The sequence below is a fragment of the Protopterus annectens genome, chromosome 11.part0 (genome assembly GCF_019279795.1).
Source record: "Protopterus annectens isolate FY-2018-M chromosome 11.part0, PAN1.0, whole genome shotgun sequence".
NCBI classification, from domain to species: domain Eukaryota; kingdom Metazoa; phylum Chordata; order Ceratodontiformes; family Protopteridae; genus Protopterus; species Protopterus annectens.
The window spans coordinates 1,141,016,558-1,141,039,757 of NC_056745.1; the positions used below are offsets into that span (position 1 = coordinate 1,141,016,558).

The 23,200-nt window shown below is 35.4% G+C and overlaps 1 protein-coding gene across 1 annotated transcript in view; it reads left to right on the forward strand.

Annotated features, from left to right (window-relative positions):
- Nucleotides 1-23,200, forward strand: part of LOC122815033 (mucin-5AC-like) — a 168,090-nt gene that overhangs the window by 64,619 nt on the left and 80,271 nt on the right. The window contains exons 29-31 of the mRNA XM_044087284.1: nucleotides 2,927-2,977; nucleotides 4,596-4,640; nucleotides 9,844-9,875. Coding sequence (XP_043943219.1) covers nucleotides 2,927-2,977; nucleotides 4,596-4,640; nucleotides 9,844-9,875 — 128 coding nt within the window. The remainder of the gene's footprint in view (nucleotides 1-2,926; nucleotides 2,978-4,595; nucleotides 4,641-9,843; nucleotides 9,876-23,200) is intronic.

Genomic DNA, 23,200 nt, shown 5'->3' on the forward strand with positions numbered 1-23,200 from the left:
CTGTAGCTTCTTAAAGCATTCTACTTTGGAGGACAAAACACGTAAACTATTCACCAAGTCTCTCTTTTCCTTTTCATTTATAGACACTTTCATGTTAATAGCTTCAGTCTAATGAAAGTAATGGCTGTTTACTAACCATTAGGAAATTATGCAGCCTCTCAGGTATGACCATATTATCCATAGCAGTTACCACAGCAAAACTAGCATCATTCTGATTTCCCAATACAGGTCTGGGCTGTGAATCCATGTGGCTGGTTCAAAGACGTGTTCCAGGCAAAGGAAAAATATCAAATACAAATAAAAGGACTAGATGTCTGAATAGCAATGTGCTCCACAGAATCAGTCTCAGTACAGCAAAGCAGACAATAAGGAGCCCTCCGTCTATTAAAATATATTTAATAGCGTATAAGCAAGTAGTATTTTAAATAGCGTCTATTTATTGTATTGTGGTGTTTTATATAAGTATTTATTGCATAGTGCACTTTAATTTAGCTTATAATATGATTTAAATGTATTAATTGATAGTCTGGTAATGTATATAAATTATGTCTGTTATAGAGAGTTTTTATGCATTGAGAAAGAGCCTTGCTCAAAAGCTTTGCTGTTGTGTCTTGCTGCTTATTCATTATTAAATATATTTTAATAGACAGAGTGCTCCTTGTTGTTTGCTTTGCTATAAAAACCATCACTGTCACATTCACATCATTTAAAATAATTCATGTTCTTTTCTTTAAAATGCTATTTACAAAAATAAAAGATTAACTTGCTCAATGTTTTTGTCTGTAATATTATATGACAAGGCTTTTTGTTTCACCACATTATCTCAGTCTGTGTATCTCATTCTATTTCTTAATTAGAACAATATACTGTACATAATACCTGCCTAAGTCTACTCTCCATCTGTAACATATGGTTCTACACTACACAGTTCTACATATATGTTACTTAAGACTTTAGGTCTAGTCATTCTGTTTATGAGGTTGGTATTTGTGTACCCAGGGAAGAATTGAAAATGCCTTGAATGTCCCTTTCTGAATTTGTTATAAAGTTGTTTTAGCAGGTTCTTGTTTTCCTATTTCAAAATTCATTTATAACAGGTCTATATCACATAGTCAAAGTCCCATATCTCCGAAAACCTAATGGTCGAACCATTATGTTTGAGGTTACAAAACTTTGACTATGGAAAAAAAAAACAATGGACAACAAAATTAATTGTTGTAAGCAGGGAGGCAAGCCCCCCACACCCCCTGCTACTTAAATATACCAAATCCGAGATCACACCACATGGAACAAAATGGAAACCTCTGCTTATGGAGATTTCCATTCAAACGCTCAAACTTCTACAAATTTAAATTGATGGTCTCGACCATATGTGGTTCGAACTTGTAAAAGTTCAACTACGTGATAGGAACCCATTTATAACCCACCCAAGAAATTCAAGGCAAATGTTCTGGGCCAAAACGCAATTAAAACAATAAGGTATTAAATTACAAATCAAAATATTACAAACAACCCAGTTCCTAATCTTAATGTTTGAACTTTTACTATGAACTTAGTCCTGGGTCTACTACTGGTAAACTGTACCATTTTTTTTTTTTTGTCTAACATATAGATCATTGAATCATACAGTTATCAAAAATGAACTTAGAATGATGTTATTTTAAATATAAGTTTTCACATTACTAGGCATTTTCAAGCATGTTGTTTATCATCTTCCGTCTTCATTCCACTTATTAAACACTGCTTCAGAAATGGGCTGAGACCTTGATCAATATAGAAACTGGATTATTCCACCATTAAACAAAACTAAACACACTCCAAATTATTTCATTTTGATATAGAAATCACAGATGACTTTACCTCTACCTACCTTTAGTCTTAAAATTTTATTTCATTATAAACATTTTTTTTCTGTAGCTGTTTTACTTACCATTGACAAATACCTATGCCCAATTGGTGTAATTAGTCAATACAACCAAATCACCTAAAGCCATGTTAGCCTTGCCACTGTGAACAGTCTTTCAATGTTCTTCTATCTTGAGGATACTGTGCACCACATTAGATGCTTAGTGGTTGTGCTATACAATTCTTTCCCCTATAGGGCAATATGTAGAGTCTGTAATATTGTTCACAGCTCCGCATGTTTTTCAGAGGTGGGAAGAACCCATAGAGACACCAGTAGGACATGCATTCCCTGGAAATCAGAAATGAATATTGTACTTTTTCCATAGAGGAAAAGCCCTGAACCATTAGGACAACTGGTCTCCTACAGGAGATATTACCATATGTTGATATTATAAAATATATTGCTGCTTTTGGAATAACAAGTTTAATTGTATGTTTTATGGCACACATTCTAATGACTTCACAAAAAGACATCAGTGCAAATGTACATAAAACTGGCATTCTTTCATTGCTAAATGAATTGTTTTTAACATTTGTTTTATAAATAGGTAATATTTTATTTTCTGAAGACTAGATCACAATTCTTTAGAATTAGAATTTTGATTGCTTAAAGGCTTTATAGGCTACATTTTCCAAACTCTTAATTCTATAAAATTGTTTATTTCTGATAATGCTTGTTTTAAATCTTGTGTTCTAGAACTCAACACAGATTTGAACATTTTGAAAAATATGTAATCTCTCATATTTGGAACAAGGTTTTACATTTGTTTAATTAAAAGCCATTTTACGAGTAAAGAACTGAATTATCTCCTTGAGAACAAAGTGTACTTTATAACGTGTTTATGTCTAGATCAATGTACATTAGCTCTTTCTTTGATGGTCTTTCACTGTGTTTTATTGCTTCCTGTTATATATAACAGTGTATTACTCATCTACTAAATTAACTTACAGATATTTTTTCTTCACAAACCTTATGTATGTGTAAAAATCTAACAGCATTTTTCCTGCTTTCATTTTACAGCACCTTCTTCTTTGTCAAAAGTGACTTCAACTCAGACAACAACGTCAATGGGTAAAATAGGACGACTAACATATCTCATAGCTGTAGCAAAATGTCTTATTATAAAGTTTAACTGTTCCAGACTTTCATAACAGTTAGTAGTAGACAGAAGCATCCACGTATATGCAAAAATAACTACAAGTATCATTTTCCTGTTTGCTTTGTCAATTTGAAGCCAGTGAATGATTTTCTATGAAGGCTTGGTAAACTATTAAGCAAAATCAAAACAGGAATAACTGCACAATTACAGAGAGAGATCTTAAAATGGCCCCAGAATTATCTGCATAACTAATACTTCAAATACCCTAACAATGATTTATTTTCCCTTAACAAAATTCAGATTTTTGCATGACGTCCCTAGCACTCAGTGGTCTGCCAGGAGGAAATATTATCATTTAAACTTCTCCAGTAAAGTCCCTGATATTGTAGTGTCTGGGTATTTTCACGTACTTATGTAGTATAAGCTATGTAACTGGGGTTTGTCATTCTTAACTTAGTGACATCCAAAGCCAGTGCTAACCTCACCTTATATTTATATCTATGTGTGTATATGTATATATATATATATATATATATATATATATATATATATATATATATATATAAATATATATATATATATATATATATATATATATATATATATATATATATACATATGTCCTCCCTTAGTCCAAAGGAAGAATCCATAATGTTTCTTATGTGTTAAGTCCATGCCACCAGCAACATAAAATTGGAAGACTCCTCCTTTACTACATGGCAGATAGGCAACAATTTTGTTTGCTTTTGTTTGATGGCCTTTCTGAGATTATCATTGTCTATGATAACTTTCCCTGCAATTGTAGTGACCTGAGGGATTGATGCAGTATTTCCCCCACTACTTAAAGAACAAAACAATGCATTTTGAGTCACCTTCACTTCTCATCCAACAGAATTTGTCTCTCTTAGTGAGTTTTTCCTCTGTTTTGGAAAGTTCAAGTTAGTTAATCCCAATAGATAAAGCCACCTTGAAGCCTAGGATATGTTTAGACATATCAGCTCAATTAAATTATTTTTGAAAGATCTCATTTCTCTACTTTTCAGCTCCAAATTCTACAAGTGCCCTTTTTTCTGTGCCCTTTTATTTTCTTCTAGGTCACCATAATTGACCAATTTGCAACCCTAGCACCAAATTCTGTTAAAGATGGTGTCCAAATGTGACTTCCTCCTCAGTACATCCTAACAATGGATATGAGGACATATAATTTCATTTAAAATGGACCAATCTTCATTTTCTAATTTGTCAGGTAGTCTCATCCATATTGCACGTCTTTCATATCAACTGCTACGTCAAGTCCCACAGTAATGATCATTATTTTGAGATTTCCTTGATGTGAGCTTTTCTCATGTAATTTATTGAAACACTAATGAAAACCAGTAAAGACCACATTTGCATAAAAACAAAAAACATGTTTAAATTATATTATGATAGCATGTTGCAACACTTCTTGTTATATATTTACAAACATATTTGCACTGCAGTTCAGACTGACTATTTAAATAATGTCAATAAATTAATTGCAATCCCTGCAGCATGGCTTCTTCATTTCAGAAAACAGTGAGTAATTCCTAATTTTCTTTCATTTTCCAGCTTCCAGTACTGTCCTAAATATCACTGACTGTAAATCACCAGGAGGTAATTATAAACTTTAAAGCACAGAATTATGCATGTACTCTTACAGTCTATTACTAGTTGAAACAGAAGCTATTTCTGAAGAATTCAAATTAGGAAATTCTTTCAACACTAAAAGAACTGTGCGACTAAAACACATGATGTCCAGATTTTTATGAAAAACAGACACTGTATTCTGCATTTTTTTAACTTTTCCTGTTCATTGCAGAGCAAGTGCTTCACAGCATGCAATGTTCAAACTGAACAATGCAAATGACTTAAGCATTCAAAATGATATGAATATTATTATTAGCATATTACTTGTCATATTTAAGAAATGTTGAAATTGGAATTCTTCACAAACTGCAAGTGTTCAAAATCTTCTGCAGCTAACTGATCCATAGTGTAAAATGAAAATTAATTATATTCTTATTTTCAGATAATGTTCAATAATAAATCTATTCACTATTAAAAGTTGTCAAACACTAAACAGTACACTACCAAAGAACAGTCTACTGCCATTTTGTGACTTAGAATGCAATAAATATATATGGTGGAGATGAGTCTAGATGAGCTATTATTTATGTTGCACAATGAAATGCATCCTCTACTGTCACGTGTTTAGTGCAACCTATAAAATAGTTTAATGCACTATTTTCTGAAACAAGGGCAAGGATTAATGTTATCCTTATTGATTAATAGTCTTATAGGGTCATAGACTCTTCCTAAGCTTACAGCCAAGGAAACAGGAAAAAGCTCAACCATATCGCCCAGTATTTGTGGGGAATAACAGTGCCCCCATTAAGTAGGTTTTACGTACATATCTCATGCAAACCATTAAAATCATACATATAGTTATCCAGACTGGTATTAAAGTACTTACTTGATATGCAATAGTAAACTTTTTCAGAAATGTGGGATAATTTGAGTTAGGTAAGTATTACATTATCAGGTATTGATGCAGCAATAGAGGTTTAGATATTTAGAGAGAGGTGTTTGTTAGACAAAATATATTGCATCTATAAGACTTGTTTCCAAAGCTAAACTGAACAGAATTCAAAATTAAGTCATTTGTTAGAAACATAAATGCTAATAAAAGTGATCAGATTATTAAGGCTTTCAATACATTTTACTGATTTTGTATACATATAAATAGCTCACTACACACTAAACATTATCTAATGTCTTCTGGTTTGATTTGGCTGCCATTTTGCTTCAGAGGTTTAAGACTATTTTCTTGTTGGCTTAGAACGTGTAGCAATTTTGGCTTTGATTCCTACAACCTCCATCTGCCTACAGTTTATCTCTGACCAAATCACTTAAACAGAAGCTGCTCTCAGGTTACCACAATAGAAGGACTGTGTGTCTTTTCATCTTATTCAGTTAAGAAATGCTTATTTATTTATGTTTTAATTGAAACTTACAGTTATATATAAAGTGCACCTTAAAAGTCAACAATACTTGTACTATAAATTTATGTAAATTTCCAGAATTTAATTTGCTTAGATTTAAAGTTTTAAGCCACTTTTTATGACATTTAAACCACCTTAAAATTACTACTCATAACTGAAAAAGGGAAAGAAAACAAAGAAGAAAAAGAAAAATGATTAATTACAAAAATGGCTAGTAAAGGCAGCGGACTAAATTCTTGAAGGTCTTCTACCTGGCTGTCTACCCTGAATTTGTCCAACTGATGTAAGGGGTATGATGATGGCTTGTGATACTGTAGTGGGTTATCACTGGCAGTTGCATTGCTAAGACTAGAGAACGTTGCTGTTCTTCACTCCAAATTGCTTAATGCAAAAGGGGTGATCAGATATACATTTTGCTGAGCTTCATGAGCCATGGCACAATTGCAGAAAACTTGAGCTGTTTGTTTAAATTATACGCTGACAAACCCTATGATATATGTAGTACTGATGGCATGTGCCAGCTAGGCACAACAGATGAAGGAAGAATTGTAGGAATTAGACATGCCTTTCTACACTGATGGCATTCAGCAGTGGAAGACATATCTGATTTCCACTCCTGCCATTTTGTAACAGCATTCAGATTTCTAGGCATGGTCATTCATCCAAAGCTGTAATATACCATACATTACATCTAAAAACCCACTTATGGTAAAACAGCTGCATAGGCTACTCTGCTCATGAACTATTCTGATATATAAATAAAGAGAAATACAATACAGAAACAGGGACTGTGGTCTGACGCTCATGTCAAATCTGAAATTTAATGAGTTACATCAGACAGCTGCATATGTCATAACCAAATTTTTGCAGGCTCCACTTCTTGGAATAACATATTTATGCAGCCTGTCAGCTGTGTTGCCCCAGTTATACAGCAGGAAATAACATTTAGAAACATTGTTTAAAACTGTCAATGAATATTCATCTTACATCAGAAGTTTTCAAGTGCACGAACATCCTCTTAGTGGTTATTTTATATAGCATAAATAAGTGGTTGTATATTTTTTCTAAAGTAACATTGATTTTAATAACAATTATCTTCAAACTGTGTACAACAAATGGACTTACACTGAAGGTTCAGACATAAATAACATTAATTTTCTGAGTTAGGTATGACTGAATTTTAGGAAATTCATTTCCAGATACCTATTAAATGGTCTACATGTTAGTAATTATAAAATAAAGAAACTGGGTTGGCTTCATGAGCAATGTTTATCTGGTATTGGTATATACCTGTAAGAGTCACTTATATCAGCTAGAGCTGTGCAAACTCTGGGAAGGTGACTTTATGATTCAGAAATGTCACATTAAGTGTATTGCACAAAAATGGAACTCAAGGACTAACACCAATTTGTACTGTGCAGCAATGGTATGGATTAGTAGAATCCTAATAAGCCTTTGCTTGTGACATACAACAGCTAATCCAAGTTCCTTAGGGAGACAGGGCTCATGGCACTAGGATATCTGTGGACCATGCTTTTGAGTAGGGAAATATGCCAAAAGCAATGTATACTATGTCATTGTTTTCTGAGATATCTTACTTTGGGAAAAGCAAATTTCAGACAAATTTAAAGGAAAGCAAATTTGAATAAAAAAGACATTCATGTGAAATTGGTCATTCTGCAACACACATGCACATTGTATGCATTCATACACTGTTATTTTCCTTTCAGTCACTCTGTCTTGCACAAAACTGTCTTTGTGCAAGTAGAAGATCTGTTCTGCTACAGATTAGCACAAGACAATTACTGATGATCACATTTAAAACTATTTTTTTTCTCTTTAAAGTTTAAAAAAGTGAGACTTGAATGCAAAGCTGCACCCTCAAGAGATGTAGAGAAGACACATGCCAAGGCAGTTAGCCATAAGTCTTGTACCTCATTCTAACATTGATATGCCTGAAAAATGCTCTGTAACGTCCTGCTTGTTAAATAGGTTCATGTGACTATTATTAAATACTCCCTAACATACGGTACATAATTATGTTACAACAGTTTGCCATCATAATGAGTTGTGTTAATGGCACAAAATCTCATTTAGAGCAAGTGAGTGAATGAGTGGAGGGGGCAAACTAAAAAATGCAATGTATACAAGTGTGACCTTAGTCATTGTTCTAGTGGCAAGGATAAAAGAAATCTAGCAATTTGCAATTTAGCCATGGTCAAAGAACGTTTCAGCAGAGTAGATACAAGAATAATCCATAAGATAATAATGACATTGTATGCATTGTAAATACTGTTGCAATTGTTCTAATTCAAATGCAACATTTTGATCTAAGGCCAAGCAGATTAAAAGAAGCATGTACAAAATTAATGCAAGAATACAGAATTTTATAGTAATCATTGGACCTACTAGGTAAAGTGCTATCATGTTGAAACAAATAAATGCTATGGAAATATTTAAAAAACGGTAGTGGTCTAGAATGTATAAGGGAACATTATACCTAAATAACTCTTTGCAGGAGTCAAGCAGCTGTATTTGCCCTTGATGCTGATGAGTTATCTGTGAAATATTGTGGAAGAACTGATACTAATAGCAATTTCTAATGAGATACTTCAGTCTGTTTTGCACATAGGGTCCTAATACTCAACAAACTGTTAGACAAGGCAGGTTATTGAGGAAGGAATAATTAAGATGGTTTCCCTAATGATGTACTGCAGGTGCGAGTGCAGTAAGTTTGCTATATTTCTCAAGGACACTGGTCAGATAAGGTTTGAATTGTGTGATCATGTGACTATATATGTATATGTGGGTTTATTATCACAATGCAGAATGACAGTTTGGTGAACATGGGAATTATGAACATTAGTTGGCTGATTTCCATATTGCCAACCTTCAATTCTGCAAGCCTCCTGTTCAGCGAATGCCACTCTGCATTTGCTCATATGTGGGTGATGTTTTGTATTGAGATTGCAGGACAGTGCAGATTGGGAGATTTACCCTTTTCCACACTTTAGTGCGATCTTGGAGTTGGAATATATAAGTGGCAGGGGAAGTTGGTGGCACAGCCACCCACAGGGGGGTGCAGGTGGCTTGCCCCCCTACAAAAGCATTACTATCAATGCTGTGCAGTACAGATCTGGTTTGTACGTACTGTTGCAAAGGGGACAATGGACTTCCAAAGTCGAATTTGACTTAACCTCAGTTAGGTTGCTGATATTCCAACCTAATTAATATTCTGAACATCGAACATGTAAACCACATTTTTGAACGGTTTAGATTCTGATGTTCAATGTTTTAATAGTAAAACATATATGTGCATATATAATAGGACTAAAGAAAATAATTTAAACAAGGAGATGATAGTACATGCCTTATGCTCGTGAACTAATCTTAGAAAATAAAATGTACAAACTTTAGCATGGAATAATAACTTCAAAAAATTATTATATTTGTAAAAAAATTACCTGCCACACGTGAAAACATATAATATCTAGTAGATTATTTACAGGAAAAAGATTAACAGTTGTTTAATAATTTAAGAACAATAGAGACTTTGTGGAATAGCTAATAATACACATTGTACAACAATACACCAGTATGAAGCAAAATGATACAGATAAATGGTTACAAAGATTCATAAGTAGATACTTACAGTATACAAATTCCACGTCATGAAAAACAAAGAAAAATTAATGTTGATCATTCTGTCAGTGTGTTGGTAATTGTTAATGTCTAGTAAAATGAAACTAATAAAAAAATAACTGTCTAATTCTCTGTGTGATATTAACTAATACTCTGTTTCTTATTTTATGCAGTTTGCTGTGGACCAGTGGGAGAAGTAAAATATGTAAGTGCAGTAATGTATATGTCTTTCTAAATTTTATATATTATTAATAGTAAAAGCACACAAAGCCTGGCAATTATTTCATATATGGATCATTAAATATACCCCTATATGAATAACAGCATATGCATTTATAAATGAATATTCAAGTTAAAGTTATAAGGTGGATGGTTCAATAAGAAATGATGTCGGACTATTGGAAAAGCAATTCAAAAAATGTAGCAGTGTTAAAATCAGCAAAAGTCTTCACAAAGGCATGGGAAAGACAAAAGGCAATCCATACAGACTGAAAAAAAAAAAGAATAAAGCCAGAAGTTGATGGTAAAGTAGAACATGTACTTTATCCTTTATGTAAGTAAATAGGCATAGTATTATTTGTCATCACATTGTCTCTATTTTTCTACATAGGCCCTTTGTTGGTAAAATTAAAAATAGTAGCATATGGCAAAACAGTTAGTATTTCAAATCTCGCTGGATTTGGAAGTATATTTCTTTTATGGCGATTATATAAAACACATAGTAAGTATTTCAAAACTCTGGTGGATTTGGAAGTATATTATCTTAAGATTGTACTACATAAAACAGCCTGCTATAGATGTTGGCAGTGAAAGCCTTTTGTACTTCAATGCATTCTTATTCCACCGCTGTGGACACCGTCCACTATTAGACCATTTTTTTCTCTATTACCTTTAATTTCCAAGGGTTGGTGAGCTAGGGATTAGAGGCTGACTAATTATATGGATCATGCACTTTCCAATTCTCAGAGGCAGAACTAGGCAGAACAAAAGTGCTTAAGGGGTTAACCATGGTGTGTCATCCCTTAAATATTGATAAAAGTTTTCAATCATTTATTTAACCAAAGATGATACAAAGCTTTTGTATAAGTATTTAAATGTAAATGTATGAAGGACACAAATGCTAGTTTGGACAGTGCATGCACACACACACACACACACACACACACACACACACACACACACACACACACACACACACACACACACACACACACACACACACACACACACACACACACACTTTCCATACATAGACATATAGATGAGCATGCACCTGTTTCTATTTTGTTTCTTAGTGTTAAGTGCAATAATTCCTTTATCAGCCAGGAGGAAAATATTGTATTATAGATTAGTAAAGAAATGTACTAATTCCTCTGTTGTTAAGCATTACCAAACGTTTGCCTTGTAACATTCTACATTCTTTTAAGAGTAACAGAATGCTTCAGCTCTCTGTATATCTTTTTCTGCTCTTAACATGTTTTGATGCATATACTGGGTAATTAATTCCATCAACAGTCATTTAACCAACCAGAAACCTAACATGATTCTAGTAAGAAAAATGGATTTCTAGTTTATATCCATTTTGACAGAAAGAAATTTGTTTTTACTATGCCATAAAAGTAAACCAACAATAAGAACAGACACATATAAAATGTTATTAATATCAACAATGACACACTTAACTTGTATAACTTGCATCAATCTAGATGAAATAGAAATAATTTAAGTTCATTACTAGATAATTCTTTCTAACAAGTATAACAGCACAGTTCATATAGAGATTGTTCTTTCAAGTTAGAGATCCATAGTTCATGTTTTATCATTGTATGAGTAGCATTGCCCCATATTGAACATGTTAATTTACTAATTTCTTCCATTCAGTATTGACCTCAAGTTTACGTCGTTGCAAAATAAATATATCTGCTCACTGATTTAGCATTAATTATATGTTGCATTAGTTCATAAGAACTATATATTCTTTCATAGTGAGAATAAGCATAGTTTATCTTCTTACATTCTTTCTTTCCTATCTCAAGTGAGTTCTTTGATTCAGAGCCTCAGAAGCTCATTGATTATTGCTGCCCACACACACACTACTGTACAGTAGCAGCACCTTTTGTTAAAACTTACTTATTTTATTATTCTTGCTAAGTATCCTACTTTTTTAAAGAAATATTTGCGACTGCAATTCTTCATTCATCATCCTCATCATTTTCTTAAATCCCTTCTGTTAAAAATTTCTAACCATGAAAGAACATAACAACTCTGCATATAAATCAGAAGCATAACCATATAAGTGTTTAACTGAAGGATTTAACAATACTAATTCATTTGTTCTACAGCAATCAGCACATATCAGGTTTTTACACATTTAGAAACTGAACCTGTTTAAAGTTTTCAGTGATTTAAATTTTGCTTTCAGCTTTAAAGTATTCTTAGCCAGACAAGGAGACAATTTTTTTTGTTGCATAAACTTACTAGTTGTTGAAATGCATTTTCATATCAAAGTCTAACTACTAAACAAACTTGTTTAAGTATAATATTGAAATGTGACAAGACCTTATTTTACTGACTTTAGACAACCCTTTTTGCAGTCCCACTTTCATGCATTTGTCATTCATTCCAAGTGGACCAAGAATCTTATCAAATACCAGGTCTCTTAAGATTAGCATTCTATTTACAACCCACTATGACATGTGGAAGTTCATTTCAGGAATACAGACCACATAATAAGATGGAACTCCAGTCACCTTTTCTCGTCTTTTGGTCATGTCATTACTTTTCCACATGTCAAATTTTGTATTTCAGAAAAAAATAGTTTTATTTTGTTTTTTATTACTGCCATGTATTCTCTATTTCCTTCTAGGATTTTGCAATTGACATGCAGATTGCATTATATTTTCCAAATGAAGAAACACAGAGCACATTTGTCATTCTGCTAGTAAAAAGATAGTGAATTACCAAAGTAGCATTGCTTTACATCAATATGTTTGTAAAACAAAATGTGCCCTCTACACCTTCTTCCTTGTATACAAAATGGTTAGTGCTTAAAGTTAGTTGTCAGTATCCCTGCACCTTTTCCCCAAACATCCAGTGAAGATAACTTTAATTGTTGCATTTTCTCCTGCCCTAACTTCTTAATGAAATCCTCTATTGCTTTCCCAACATCTACCTTTTTCACAGCTTCTGTCAAGTGATTTAATCTACTCCTTACCTACTTTGTTTACGTGTACTCTCAATAGCCCCCCTGTATTCTGTGATTGTTTGTCACTAGTAAATCTTGCTTACAAACTATATCCCCCTTCCATCTTTTTTGCAATCAGACTCCACGACCATCTTCCTGGGGTTTGTGCCTTCTTCTCCTCTCTGTAACTCTTATTTTCTCCTCCAAACTCCAGTATCACAAACTATTTTTCTGGGAAGACTTTTCATTCCTTCACATACTCTGCCAACATGTTTCTTACTCTAATGCAATCACAAAATATGTGTATATAGCCTGCAAATTCTTTTACACATCTTCAGTAATCAACTTCTTTGGCCTCCAATTCCTTAATAACTGGGGTTATTTACCCTGCACCTACTTCATATACTGATCCCAAACAATAAGCAAGCCTTTCATTTGAGAAAGCTTCTTTAAACAGCCCTTACATTCTTTCTCAGAAAAATGTGTTCTCTCAATTATTTCCTATCTTTGCCTCATCTTCTTCATTTTCGGGCCATCATTTTTAAAGATCAGACTAGCATACAGTATACCACATGTGTAAACCTTTTTTACATCTACCAACTACCATTTGATCATCAGATCCCACAGACTAGTGGTAGAGCTCTACTAATAACCCTTCCTGACTAATCAAGCCTTAACAGGCAGTTTTTTAGCTGCTCAATTTGTAACCAGCCTCCCAATGGGAGATTATAACTGTCTTTACACTCCTACTCAATAAAATGTGCCTCCCCCACATGATGGCTTTTTGTAAAGTCTACAGTCTTGAGTAATCTATTCTGTTTCTACATCTACCACCTTGCCATTCTCTCGATCTACTTGTGTCTTTGGGTACTCAATAGATTTAACCAAAATAATCCCTCTAATACCTCTCCAAAACTTCCTTTTATCTTTGAAAATCTAGCCATCTTCACCTGTGATATTTTTATCCCAGTGTCACCTCATCCTTTTTGTTTTGGTTATTTTCCCTGCTTCTCCTAATGTAAATAAGATAGATGCTATATTGCAATATAATTGAAAATCTAACATACCCCATCCTGCCACTTTTTTGCTTAATCTCACTCTTTGGTTCACTGTCCTACTTCCCCTATTCTTAGATAGAATTTGATGTATGACTGGATATTTTGAACACATGCATCATCCATCCTGAGTGGACGTAGATGTTGTAATAGATATAAACCCTATGCAAGATCAACATCTGTACAGCATTACTTTTTCCCACAGTGGTGCTCATTTTACTGGCGCAGAAAATTTGCCACCTATTGTAACACCTTATATAAATATATATATATATATATATATATATATATATATATATATATATATATATATGTTTTTTTTTTTTTTTTAACTATGTGACTAGCTATCCCCAAACCCAGACTCCAAGATACTTTACTCCTTTGTTCTTACCAATCAGAACTTCCCTGACTGCGTACTTTATGTATCCTGTATACAGTAGGACTATTTTTCCTACTTACCCTCTAGCTCAGATACCTCATTAGATCATTGAAAAATTTTCTTTACCCTTAAACCACAAAGTGAAGTCTTACAGAGGCTAGCATACAGTCATCAGCAAACATTCACAACAGGCTCCATTGACATGGAATAACTTCGAAGAAGACCTTCAGTTGCTGTATTAGTATCTCAAAAGTTAACACAAGCGCTTTGGGTATGAGGGCGTATCCTTTCCTTTGCCTCTTCCCACATACATCTGTGACCTTTTATCCAACACTTGGAGAGGTATGGCACTGTGAGTAACTAACTTTTCAAGAAAAGAAAAGAGAGGGAATTAAATTGTTTGATTTGCACTCAGTGACCTTTGTGGTAATACTACTTTGTACTTTTTGGCTCTGTTTAATCTGTTTGCATTTTTAAGTTTATTCTGGGACCCTAGTCTTGTTTATTAACATTTGTGGAAAGATTGTGTTTCTGCGTTATTCCACAGGTAGAATTACTTGTAAAAGCTATCCATTTGGATGTTAAACCCTGCTGCCCATACTCTTGTAGTTTAATTCACAGTGGTGCAGAGGTGTGTACCCCACAAGATTGCGAGCCTTACTCATTTGTCACTGCATTTGTTTCCAATAACAGTGTCACTTTTAAATTTCTGCATAGTCTGGTGCCTTAAACTGTAGTAGAAGGTCAACAGTGACAGAATTTTGCCTTTGTATTCTACTTATCTTTTACCTTTAAAGAGGCATTCTGTGTCTGCCCCATCTCCCATTAATACATTACATTTCTGAAAGAGCTCCACTTTTGCTTTATTTGATTGTATGCCTCTCTAGCTAGCCTGGTTGGTTTTCCTGAACCTTCCCACCTGTATTGATGGCATTGTTTTATAATAATGTGGGGTCTTTAGCCTTCATCCTTAATGATAATCTGATTTCCATTCACTCCCCTCTTTCATTGGTATAGACTGTTGTAGATGCTGTTTATGTACTCCCCCCCCCATTGTTTTCCAAAGATCTTAGTGTCCACCCAGCAACCCAGTATTGATTTTGAGTAAACCTCCTTTACTACATACTGTCTCCTGCTCATTTTCCAGGAGCTCAGCAAAGCTTGGAGTCCTAGCCTCCATTCAAGAAGTGTTTTACTTGTATCCACTGCTATCCAGGCATGTTAAGTTCCTTTTCTTGATAAATCACACTTGTTATTTTGAGTGATCACTATGGTTTCCTGCTTTTACATGTGTGTGTGTGTGTTTCACAGATTTTTTTAAAAAAATGCTTTTTGTCACTCTGTTGCTGCTGTAAGACTGTATTGAAATAGCCTGCAGCAAGGGATTCCCATCAAGTTATTTAAGTGGTTTGTGTGGTAGCATTGAACTTGTGGGTCTCTTCTACTGTGTTAAGAGGACTTGAGTTTATTCATCTTGTGGCAGGATGTTTTTGCCTGGTCTATCTGAGTTGGGAAATACACAAAAGGAATCATAGTCTAGTCATTTTATTGGCCGGAGAGGGCAATACTTAGTTTCCTGTTTTTTTTTTCTGTGGTGATAAAAATTTTGTGCATTTGTGTGGGTTAGTAGTGCCCTGGACAGTAGAAAACAACTAGAAAAAATGGTTCCTAAACTGTACTCTGTAAAGCAGCAATATAGCACAAATATCTTGTGTGCCAACAAGCTTAGTTGGGAGTCAAGTGGCAATGCCTACAGTTTTAGTTGAATTCAGTATTGTGTAAATATTAACATTAGTAGAATAAAGTACTGTTTAGCATAATCTGCTCCAGTAAGGCACCCTTAATAGCCTTGTTACCCCAATACACCACCCCTTGTTGTTCAGAAATCAAAGGACTGGACTGTATGGATATGCAATAGTCTAACTTCTCTGTAGTCAAATTGATGGATATGAACATCTTGAAACAATGCAGAAATTGTCTCATGTTTACTGACAACCAATTAACCCTTAAAGAAGCAGACACAGTATGCAGGAAGTGTACTTACACAAGTACGCTGGAGGCGTAACTCTAAAAAAAGGGCACATCAAATTGTCAAAACTACACAAACACACACACACACACACACACACACACACACACACACACACAAACACACACACACACACACACACACACACACACACACACACACACACAAAACACCAACCTCACATAGTACACACACACACACACACACACACACACACACACACACACACACACACACACACAGACTAATGTATGCTTAACTACATAAAAAGCAATCTTCCTGAACAACAGAGACTGCCAACATCACCTATTGTCAAAGCTATGCCTCAGCAAGCCCAAAGGCACTTAGAATAATACCACACATACTGTCATTGTCAGTGGAACCCCAAACATCAAGCCCCCTAAGGCAAGCAATACTTCCCAAGACTCTCACCATAGGAGACTCCATTGTAAGATATACTAATGCCCCTCTGACCAGGCTAAACAAGAAGAAGATAATTTAGTTGCTTATCTGGAGCCAGAATCTGCCACATCTTGCATGCACTCAAGTCATTACACCACAGGTATCAGTATAATTCCATCATAGTCCATGTAGGGGTAAACAGCCTGAGATGTACCTCCCCAGACTATATGAAGAAAGACATCGTGGAACTTTCACACTATGTGTCTCAGGCATGTATGAAGGTCTGTATCACGTAAATGAACATTAAATTAATCGAACATGTAAATGTTGACATGGACATGTTGAATGGCATAATAAGCAAACTTTTAATATATAGAAACTCAGAATATCAAATTCCCATGGTTGGCCAACTTCGTATTCCGCCTGCTAATGAAAACAAATGTAAACTAAGTTATATTACACACCATGTAAACCTCAGGAAGTGTACAATAAGTGAATAATCCAAAGTGTAAAATAAGCTAAACCAACCTTACAAAAGTGTACAAACAAGTGAATCATGCATACTGTGCAGAAAAGAAATGAATATATGTAATTTGTGTGTTTATGCAGAAACGTAACGTATCTACACCTTCAAGAGCCTGGCTACTGCATTCAAAAACTCTTCTGTAGAGTACACTTCCCTTTTTTTCCAAAACTGTTTGCATTCTATGTTGCCTTTCCATACTTTTTCTCTTTTTAGGTGAAAGTGGCCAACCTGACAGTAGTTGTAATCTAAGTTCATTCACCCTGTTTTGTTCACACACTAAAACATCAAGAATAGATGGAATATTTGAAATACATCTTCCTAACAAACATCGTACACATCTATGCCACCTTTCTAAATAATTCTGTGTTTGTGGCAGTGACAACTCATTTAAAGTGGAAGCATTCCAAAAAGAAATGGGGAAAATAGGTGGAAAACCTGTACAAGAAGTTGTTCTAGTATGCTTTTTGCAAAGACATCCCAACACATACACTTCCGAAAAATATGTCAGCAAGTCTTTCCCTTCAGCAGGAAATATTTCAGAAAGAGTGTTAAAACTGGATACTACTTTATTTTCTTAGAAAAGACAATGCTACAAGCTTTTTCACTGCCAGTTGAAATGTTGCAGATTTTCCATAGACTGTAGCTAAACCAAGAGACTGCACTTTCCGCCAAACAGCTTGAGCAAAGTGGAACAAACAACCTTTACTAGTAGCATTACTAAAGTTATTTCTCAAACTTTCAATTGCTGCCATCTCAAAATCACAAACAATATATTGCACTGTAGCTTCCAAATCAACAGATGACAGCAAATCGAACAAATAGTCCCACAAATAATTATACGATTTGTATCACTTTTTTGACATTAGACAATAAACAAGAGGTAAACTCTTCCTATTCTCTCCAAATTTTACCAAAGCATGTATACTGTAAAGTTGCCGACAAAGCTGTCCTTTGGTTAAAAATACACCATCCATAAACCAAATATTGGAGCAATACAAATCCTGCAAATTTTCTTTAGTAGTAAACACTAACACATGAATATTGCTGTGTAGATCTACCATTTGCTTTTGTATAAATGTACCTTGTTTTAAAGCATACTTGGTAGCATTTACTGTACTTAATGATGCAGATATAGTACTGTAAGTTACTTTCTTTTTGCGCCTAACAGGATTCACTTGTAACATAGAATGTCTAGATGGTAAACCTAAAGTACTTTCTATGGATGTGCTTGCCACAACGTCATCTCCTACAAGAGCTGGTGTGTTTCTAGATAAACGAGCAGTTTCTTTTAATTGATGACATGCTTCATACCTCTCTACCTCCGTAGGATCTGAAGGATGATGGTGTAATACTGACTTTAATATCTCACCATCTGCTTCCCTTATAGTTATTGCTCTACCTTTGCATTTATGCAACTGCTTCAACTTGCAGCACTTACCTTTCATACTCTTTTCTAAGTTGTATAGGTAGCCATCTATATGTAACATCTGTCTATTTTTCTGTGATGTTACTGTTTGGTAATAATTACCTAATATTCCAGAACCTGAAAGTGCCAACCATTGTTACACTTGATATGAAGTCAAATGCACACATACTATTCATTCTAAATTACATTTATCGTACGATCCCACAACACTTCCGGATCAAACAGTGACGCTCTGTCTGTACATTATACTCCATTTAGACAAACATTTATTCAATATACATCTAATTAACTTGCAAGTTTTAAAGTATGGTCATATGCATTTTACTTCTTTAATTTTTTTAATTTATTCAATTTACTCTGATGTGATGTCGTACGAACGTATGACATCACTAAATTTAACTTGGCCAACTATGACTTTTCGACAATTGTAATTTTGCTATTTACAGCTTTTTCTATTTAAATAATTTGATATTTTGGTGTTGATATTTACGTTGTCGATAAAATTAACATTTGATAACATAATATAGACCCTGGAGTGAACCTAGCTTTGAGCAGTATATTAATATCAATTAGAATGATGCTACAATATGAGCAAAAAATGATTGATTTCAACAACTGGCAGTCTTTCTGGTGTCATTCTAAGGGCATCCAATATTTTTCAGCTTGGGAGGACATGATAAACAAACCACATTGCTTTACCAAAGATGGTCTGCACCTCTACCCTCTAGGCTTTTGAATACTGGCTAAAACTTTATCTACTCACATAGTGCCTTTTTTAGGCAATGCCAAACTGACAAGCCTACCGACATAACAAAATGAATTCAACTGAACCTCAGTGTGTTACTGCACAATGCCAGTAGCCTAAGGAAAAAATGTACACTCCTTCCAGGCCCTGCTCACACTTGAGAATATAGATATCTGTGTAGTCACTGAGGCATTTAAAGCAGCAGAGAGTACCCTGGCAGTGTAAGGCTTCAGTGCCTTCCACACTTGTAGACCAGTAACTGCACAGAAAAGGGCTAAAGGGGAAGGTATCTCAATATACATCAATAACAAGCATAACACCTGTAGGGTGGTCAAATAGGATGATGCTCTGGAGTTCCTCCATGTGCAGATCACCACAGACAAAATTCCGTACCATATCCTAGCCAGTTATAGGTAATCCTTCTTGTCCAAAGTCCTTCTTGTCCAAAGAAGCTAACAAGGCATACGTATACCTACTGGAGACACTTACCATGCAAATTATCACCCTACATGTGGGGGACTTTAATTACCCCTCTATAGACTGGGGAATCCTCTCAGCCTAAAATTTACAGGCACAGAGATTCCTGGACTTCATAAACACAAATGCCCTTGATGAAATAGTTTATATATCCACTATAGGATCCAACATATTGGGCCTCATGCTTACAAATATGGGAGAATACTGCATCGCCTCAATGTCTCATCCTCTCTGCTAAGGTCCCACTATGAAGCTGTTTTCAGTAACAGTTTGGAACTATTACAAGGCAAATTACGTTTTATTAATTGATGGATTGTCAAAATACAGTGCCCTTCTAAACCCAGAGATCACAGCAGCCTGTGCTGAATTGCTCTCAGAAACTCTGTACAGACATGTCAATGGTTGCACAGAGACTGCTGCACCTACCAGAAGTAAGCCCAGGAGTAGCCCTAGAAACAAACCAACCTGGTGGCATCTCAAAGTAAACAGGATGTACAGCAGAAGGAAAAAATATGGCAAAATCAAGAAGGGTAATTCTCATAAAATAAAAACTCTCTCATTAAAGTAAATAGGCAACTAAGAGGGCTAATTAGGTCAAGCAATGTAAACTTTGAGGTTAATATAGCCTCCCATGTGAAAGATAATCATAATGCCTTCATACAGCTATAACAGAAACCTCAAGGGTAGCAAACAGCAATGTGTTAAACAGGTGGTTAATGGTACCATATAGACTGAGCCTGGCCATATAGCAAACCTATTAGTGGACAAATTCATTTCCAGCTTTACCCCCAAACCTTCCCATCAAAAATACCCTCAAACATAACTCTTCCAGCTATAACTAGGGAGCATGTACTGGCTGCCCTCATTAAAGTCAAGAACACAGCCTTATGGGCCCCAGTAACATCCCAGGATGCCTCCTGAATAGTCTAAATTAATGACTTATCAGCCTCCCTGAAGTGTTTATATAACTATAGTCTTAAAACAGGCTTTTTGTCATGTGAATGAAGGACTGCAATAGTTATCTCCCTTCATAAAGGAGGACCTTCAACAGATCATGGAAAATTCAGACATGTTAGTCTGACTTGTCTTAATTGCAATGTCATGGAAAGAATTATTATGGAAATTAACAACAAGGACATAGGAGACCTCCAGATACTGAATCCATCCCAGTATAGCTTTGTCAAATGGAGGTCATGCTTACTGAATCTGGTGGACTTTATTGAAAAGATCACTAAGGCAATGGATTGAGGGTGAAAATAGTACATACTAACTACCTCTACTCCACTCAGGCATCGTCAATAAACTTATGGAACTAGGTATAAAACCCTTTATAACATGCTGGATAGCTAGCTGGCTCACTAATATGACCCAGGAGGTTAGAATTCATGAGACAAACTCCACAAAGAGGCTGGACCTACTCCTCTTTGACATTTACTTCTCAGAGGTTAAAGCCAATGCCAAAGGCCTTTGGCTACCTAAGTTCACAGATGATTGCAAACTGGGAGCAGTCATTGAATCCCCCAAGATGAGAATATCTTTTAGGAAGGTCTAATACAGACAGATCCTTGGTGACAAAGCCATGGCTTAAAACTCTTTACTAATAAATACATTATAGCACCCTGGGTAACTACATCATCAATAAAATACCCTTATTCTCTAGTCAGAGATGTGAGATCTCATGTAGATAGTAATCTAGCCTTCAAGCAGCATGTGTCCAAGATAGTAAGAACATCCTTCTAGGATGATCATTTTATAAGCAAGGGCATTGCATCTAGGCCCAGAGAGGTCTTCATACCACTGGATTTGGCCCTCATCAGATTCATCATAAGTGTAATTCCCCCCTTCAGTAAGTACCTGACCAGACACATGCAGCAACTGGAATGTCCATATAAGTTTTTTGCAAAAAGAATACTGGGAATAAGCACAATATCCTATGCAGATTGCCCCTGTCTTAGGTTCATAGAAGGTTATTTGGCTGTTTGCCCTAAGACCTATATAAGCCTAGCCATGTTATATCTTTGTTCCTTTATTGACCAAGTTGTATGGTCTATATTTTTAGTGTGAGTCTATGATCAACATGAATTGGGAGTTTATTCCAGAGGAGTGGCAGTTTCTAGGGGACATATCTATGTCTCTAGCATGTCCTGTTAATGTTGCAGACTAGGTTAAGATCCCTAGAGTGAGTGAATCTTGTCCTATTTGACTTGTGGATGTGCAGCATTTCCATTAGTGCATGGTCCAAGATTGCTCTGTAGGTCAGGCATAAGTCACCTGTCAGCAGCCTATAAGATACAGAGTACACTGACAGGGCCTTCAGTCTCTCCATGTAGGCCATGTGTTGAAGGCCTTGAATTTTCTTGGTGAGAAACCTCTGAGGTGTCTCCAGCTGATGTAGGTATCTGATTAGGTACATATGGAAGGGAGCGTTGAACTCTATTAGTGGTCTGATGAGGGATGAGTACAGGGGAGTTATAACATTCTTAGCTCTGGATGTGATGCCCTTACTTATGAGATGTGCAACACAGAAGGCCTTCCTTACTACTGTGACACATGGTGATTGAAGTTCAGGTTGCTATCAACCTGGGCTCCTAAATCTTTCACCATAGGATTTGAGATATGGGAGTATTGTTAATATTGTAATTTATAGGGACTTCCTCTTTGTTGAAAGGGATGATAATGCATTTTTTTTGCATTTAGTTTAAATCAATGGCATTGGTACCAATCATTTTCTGTGTAAGTCTTTTTGTAGTATGTCACCATCATTGGGGGACTCAATGATTGCACCCAGTTTGCAGTCATCAGTGAACTTGGTAAGTTACAGGCCATCGGTTTTCATCTGCACTTCTGAAAAATAGATTCCAAACAGTAGGGGGCCCAGCCCAGATCCTTGTGGTACACCACTGGTAACTGGTCTGCTGATAGACGTGGAATCCCTATGTGTTCTGCCACTGAGCCAGTTGGCTACCCTTCTACTAACACATGGGTTAATTCACAGCTGGTTGAGTTTCTCAATTATGCCTGAGTGGGGGATTGTGTCAAAGCCTTGGGTAAGTCAATATAGGCTGTGTGTACTGTTTTGCCTTCATCCAGTGCTTTGGTGACATTCTAAGTCCACCAGATTTAATAAGCCTGATCAACCCTTAATGAAACCAAATCTGGTCAGGTCAAACGTTTGAAGGTCACATATATGTTTGCTAATAAGGTCCATGATGATTCTCTCCATGGCCTTGCAGATAAGGCTGCTTAGGCTTATGTGTCTATAGTTCCCAGGGTCAATTGATGGACCCGCTTTGTGCAAGGGGATTAC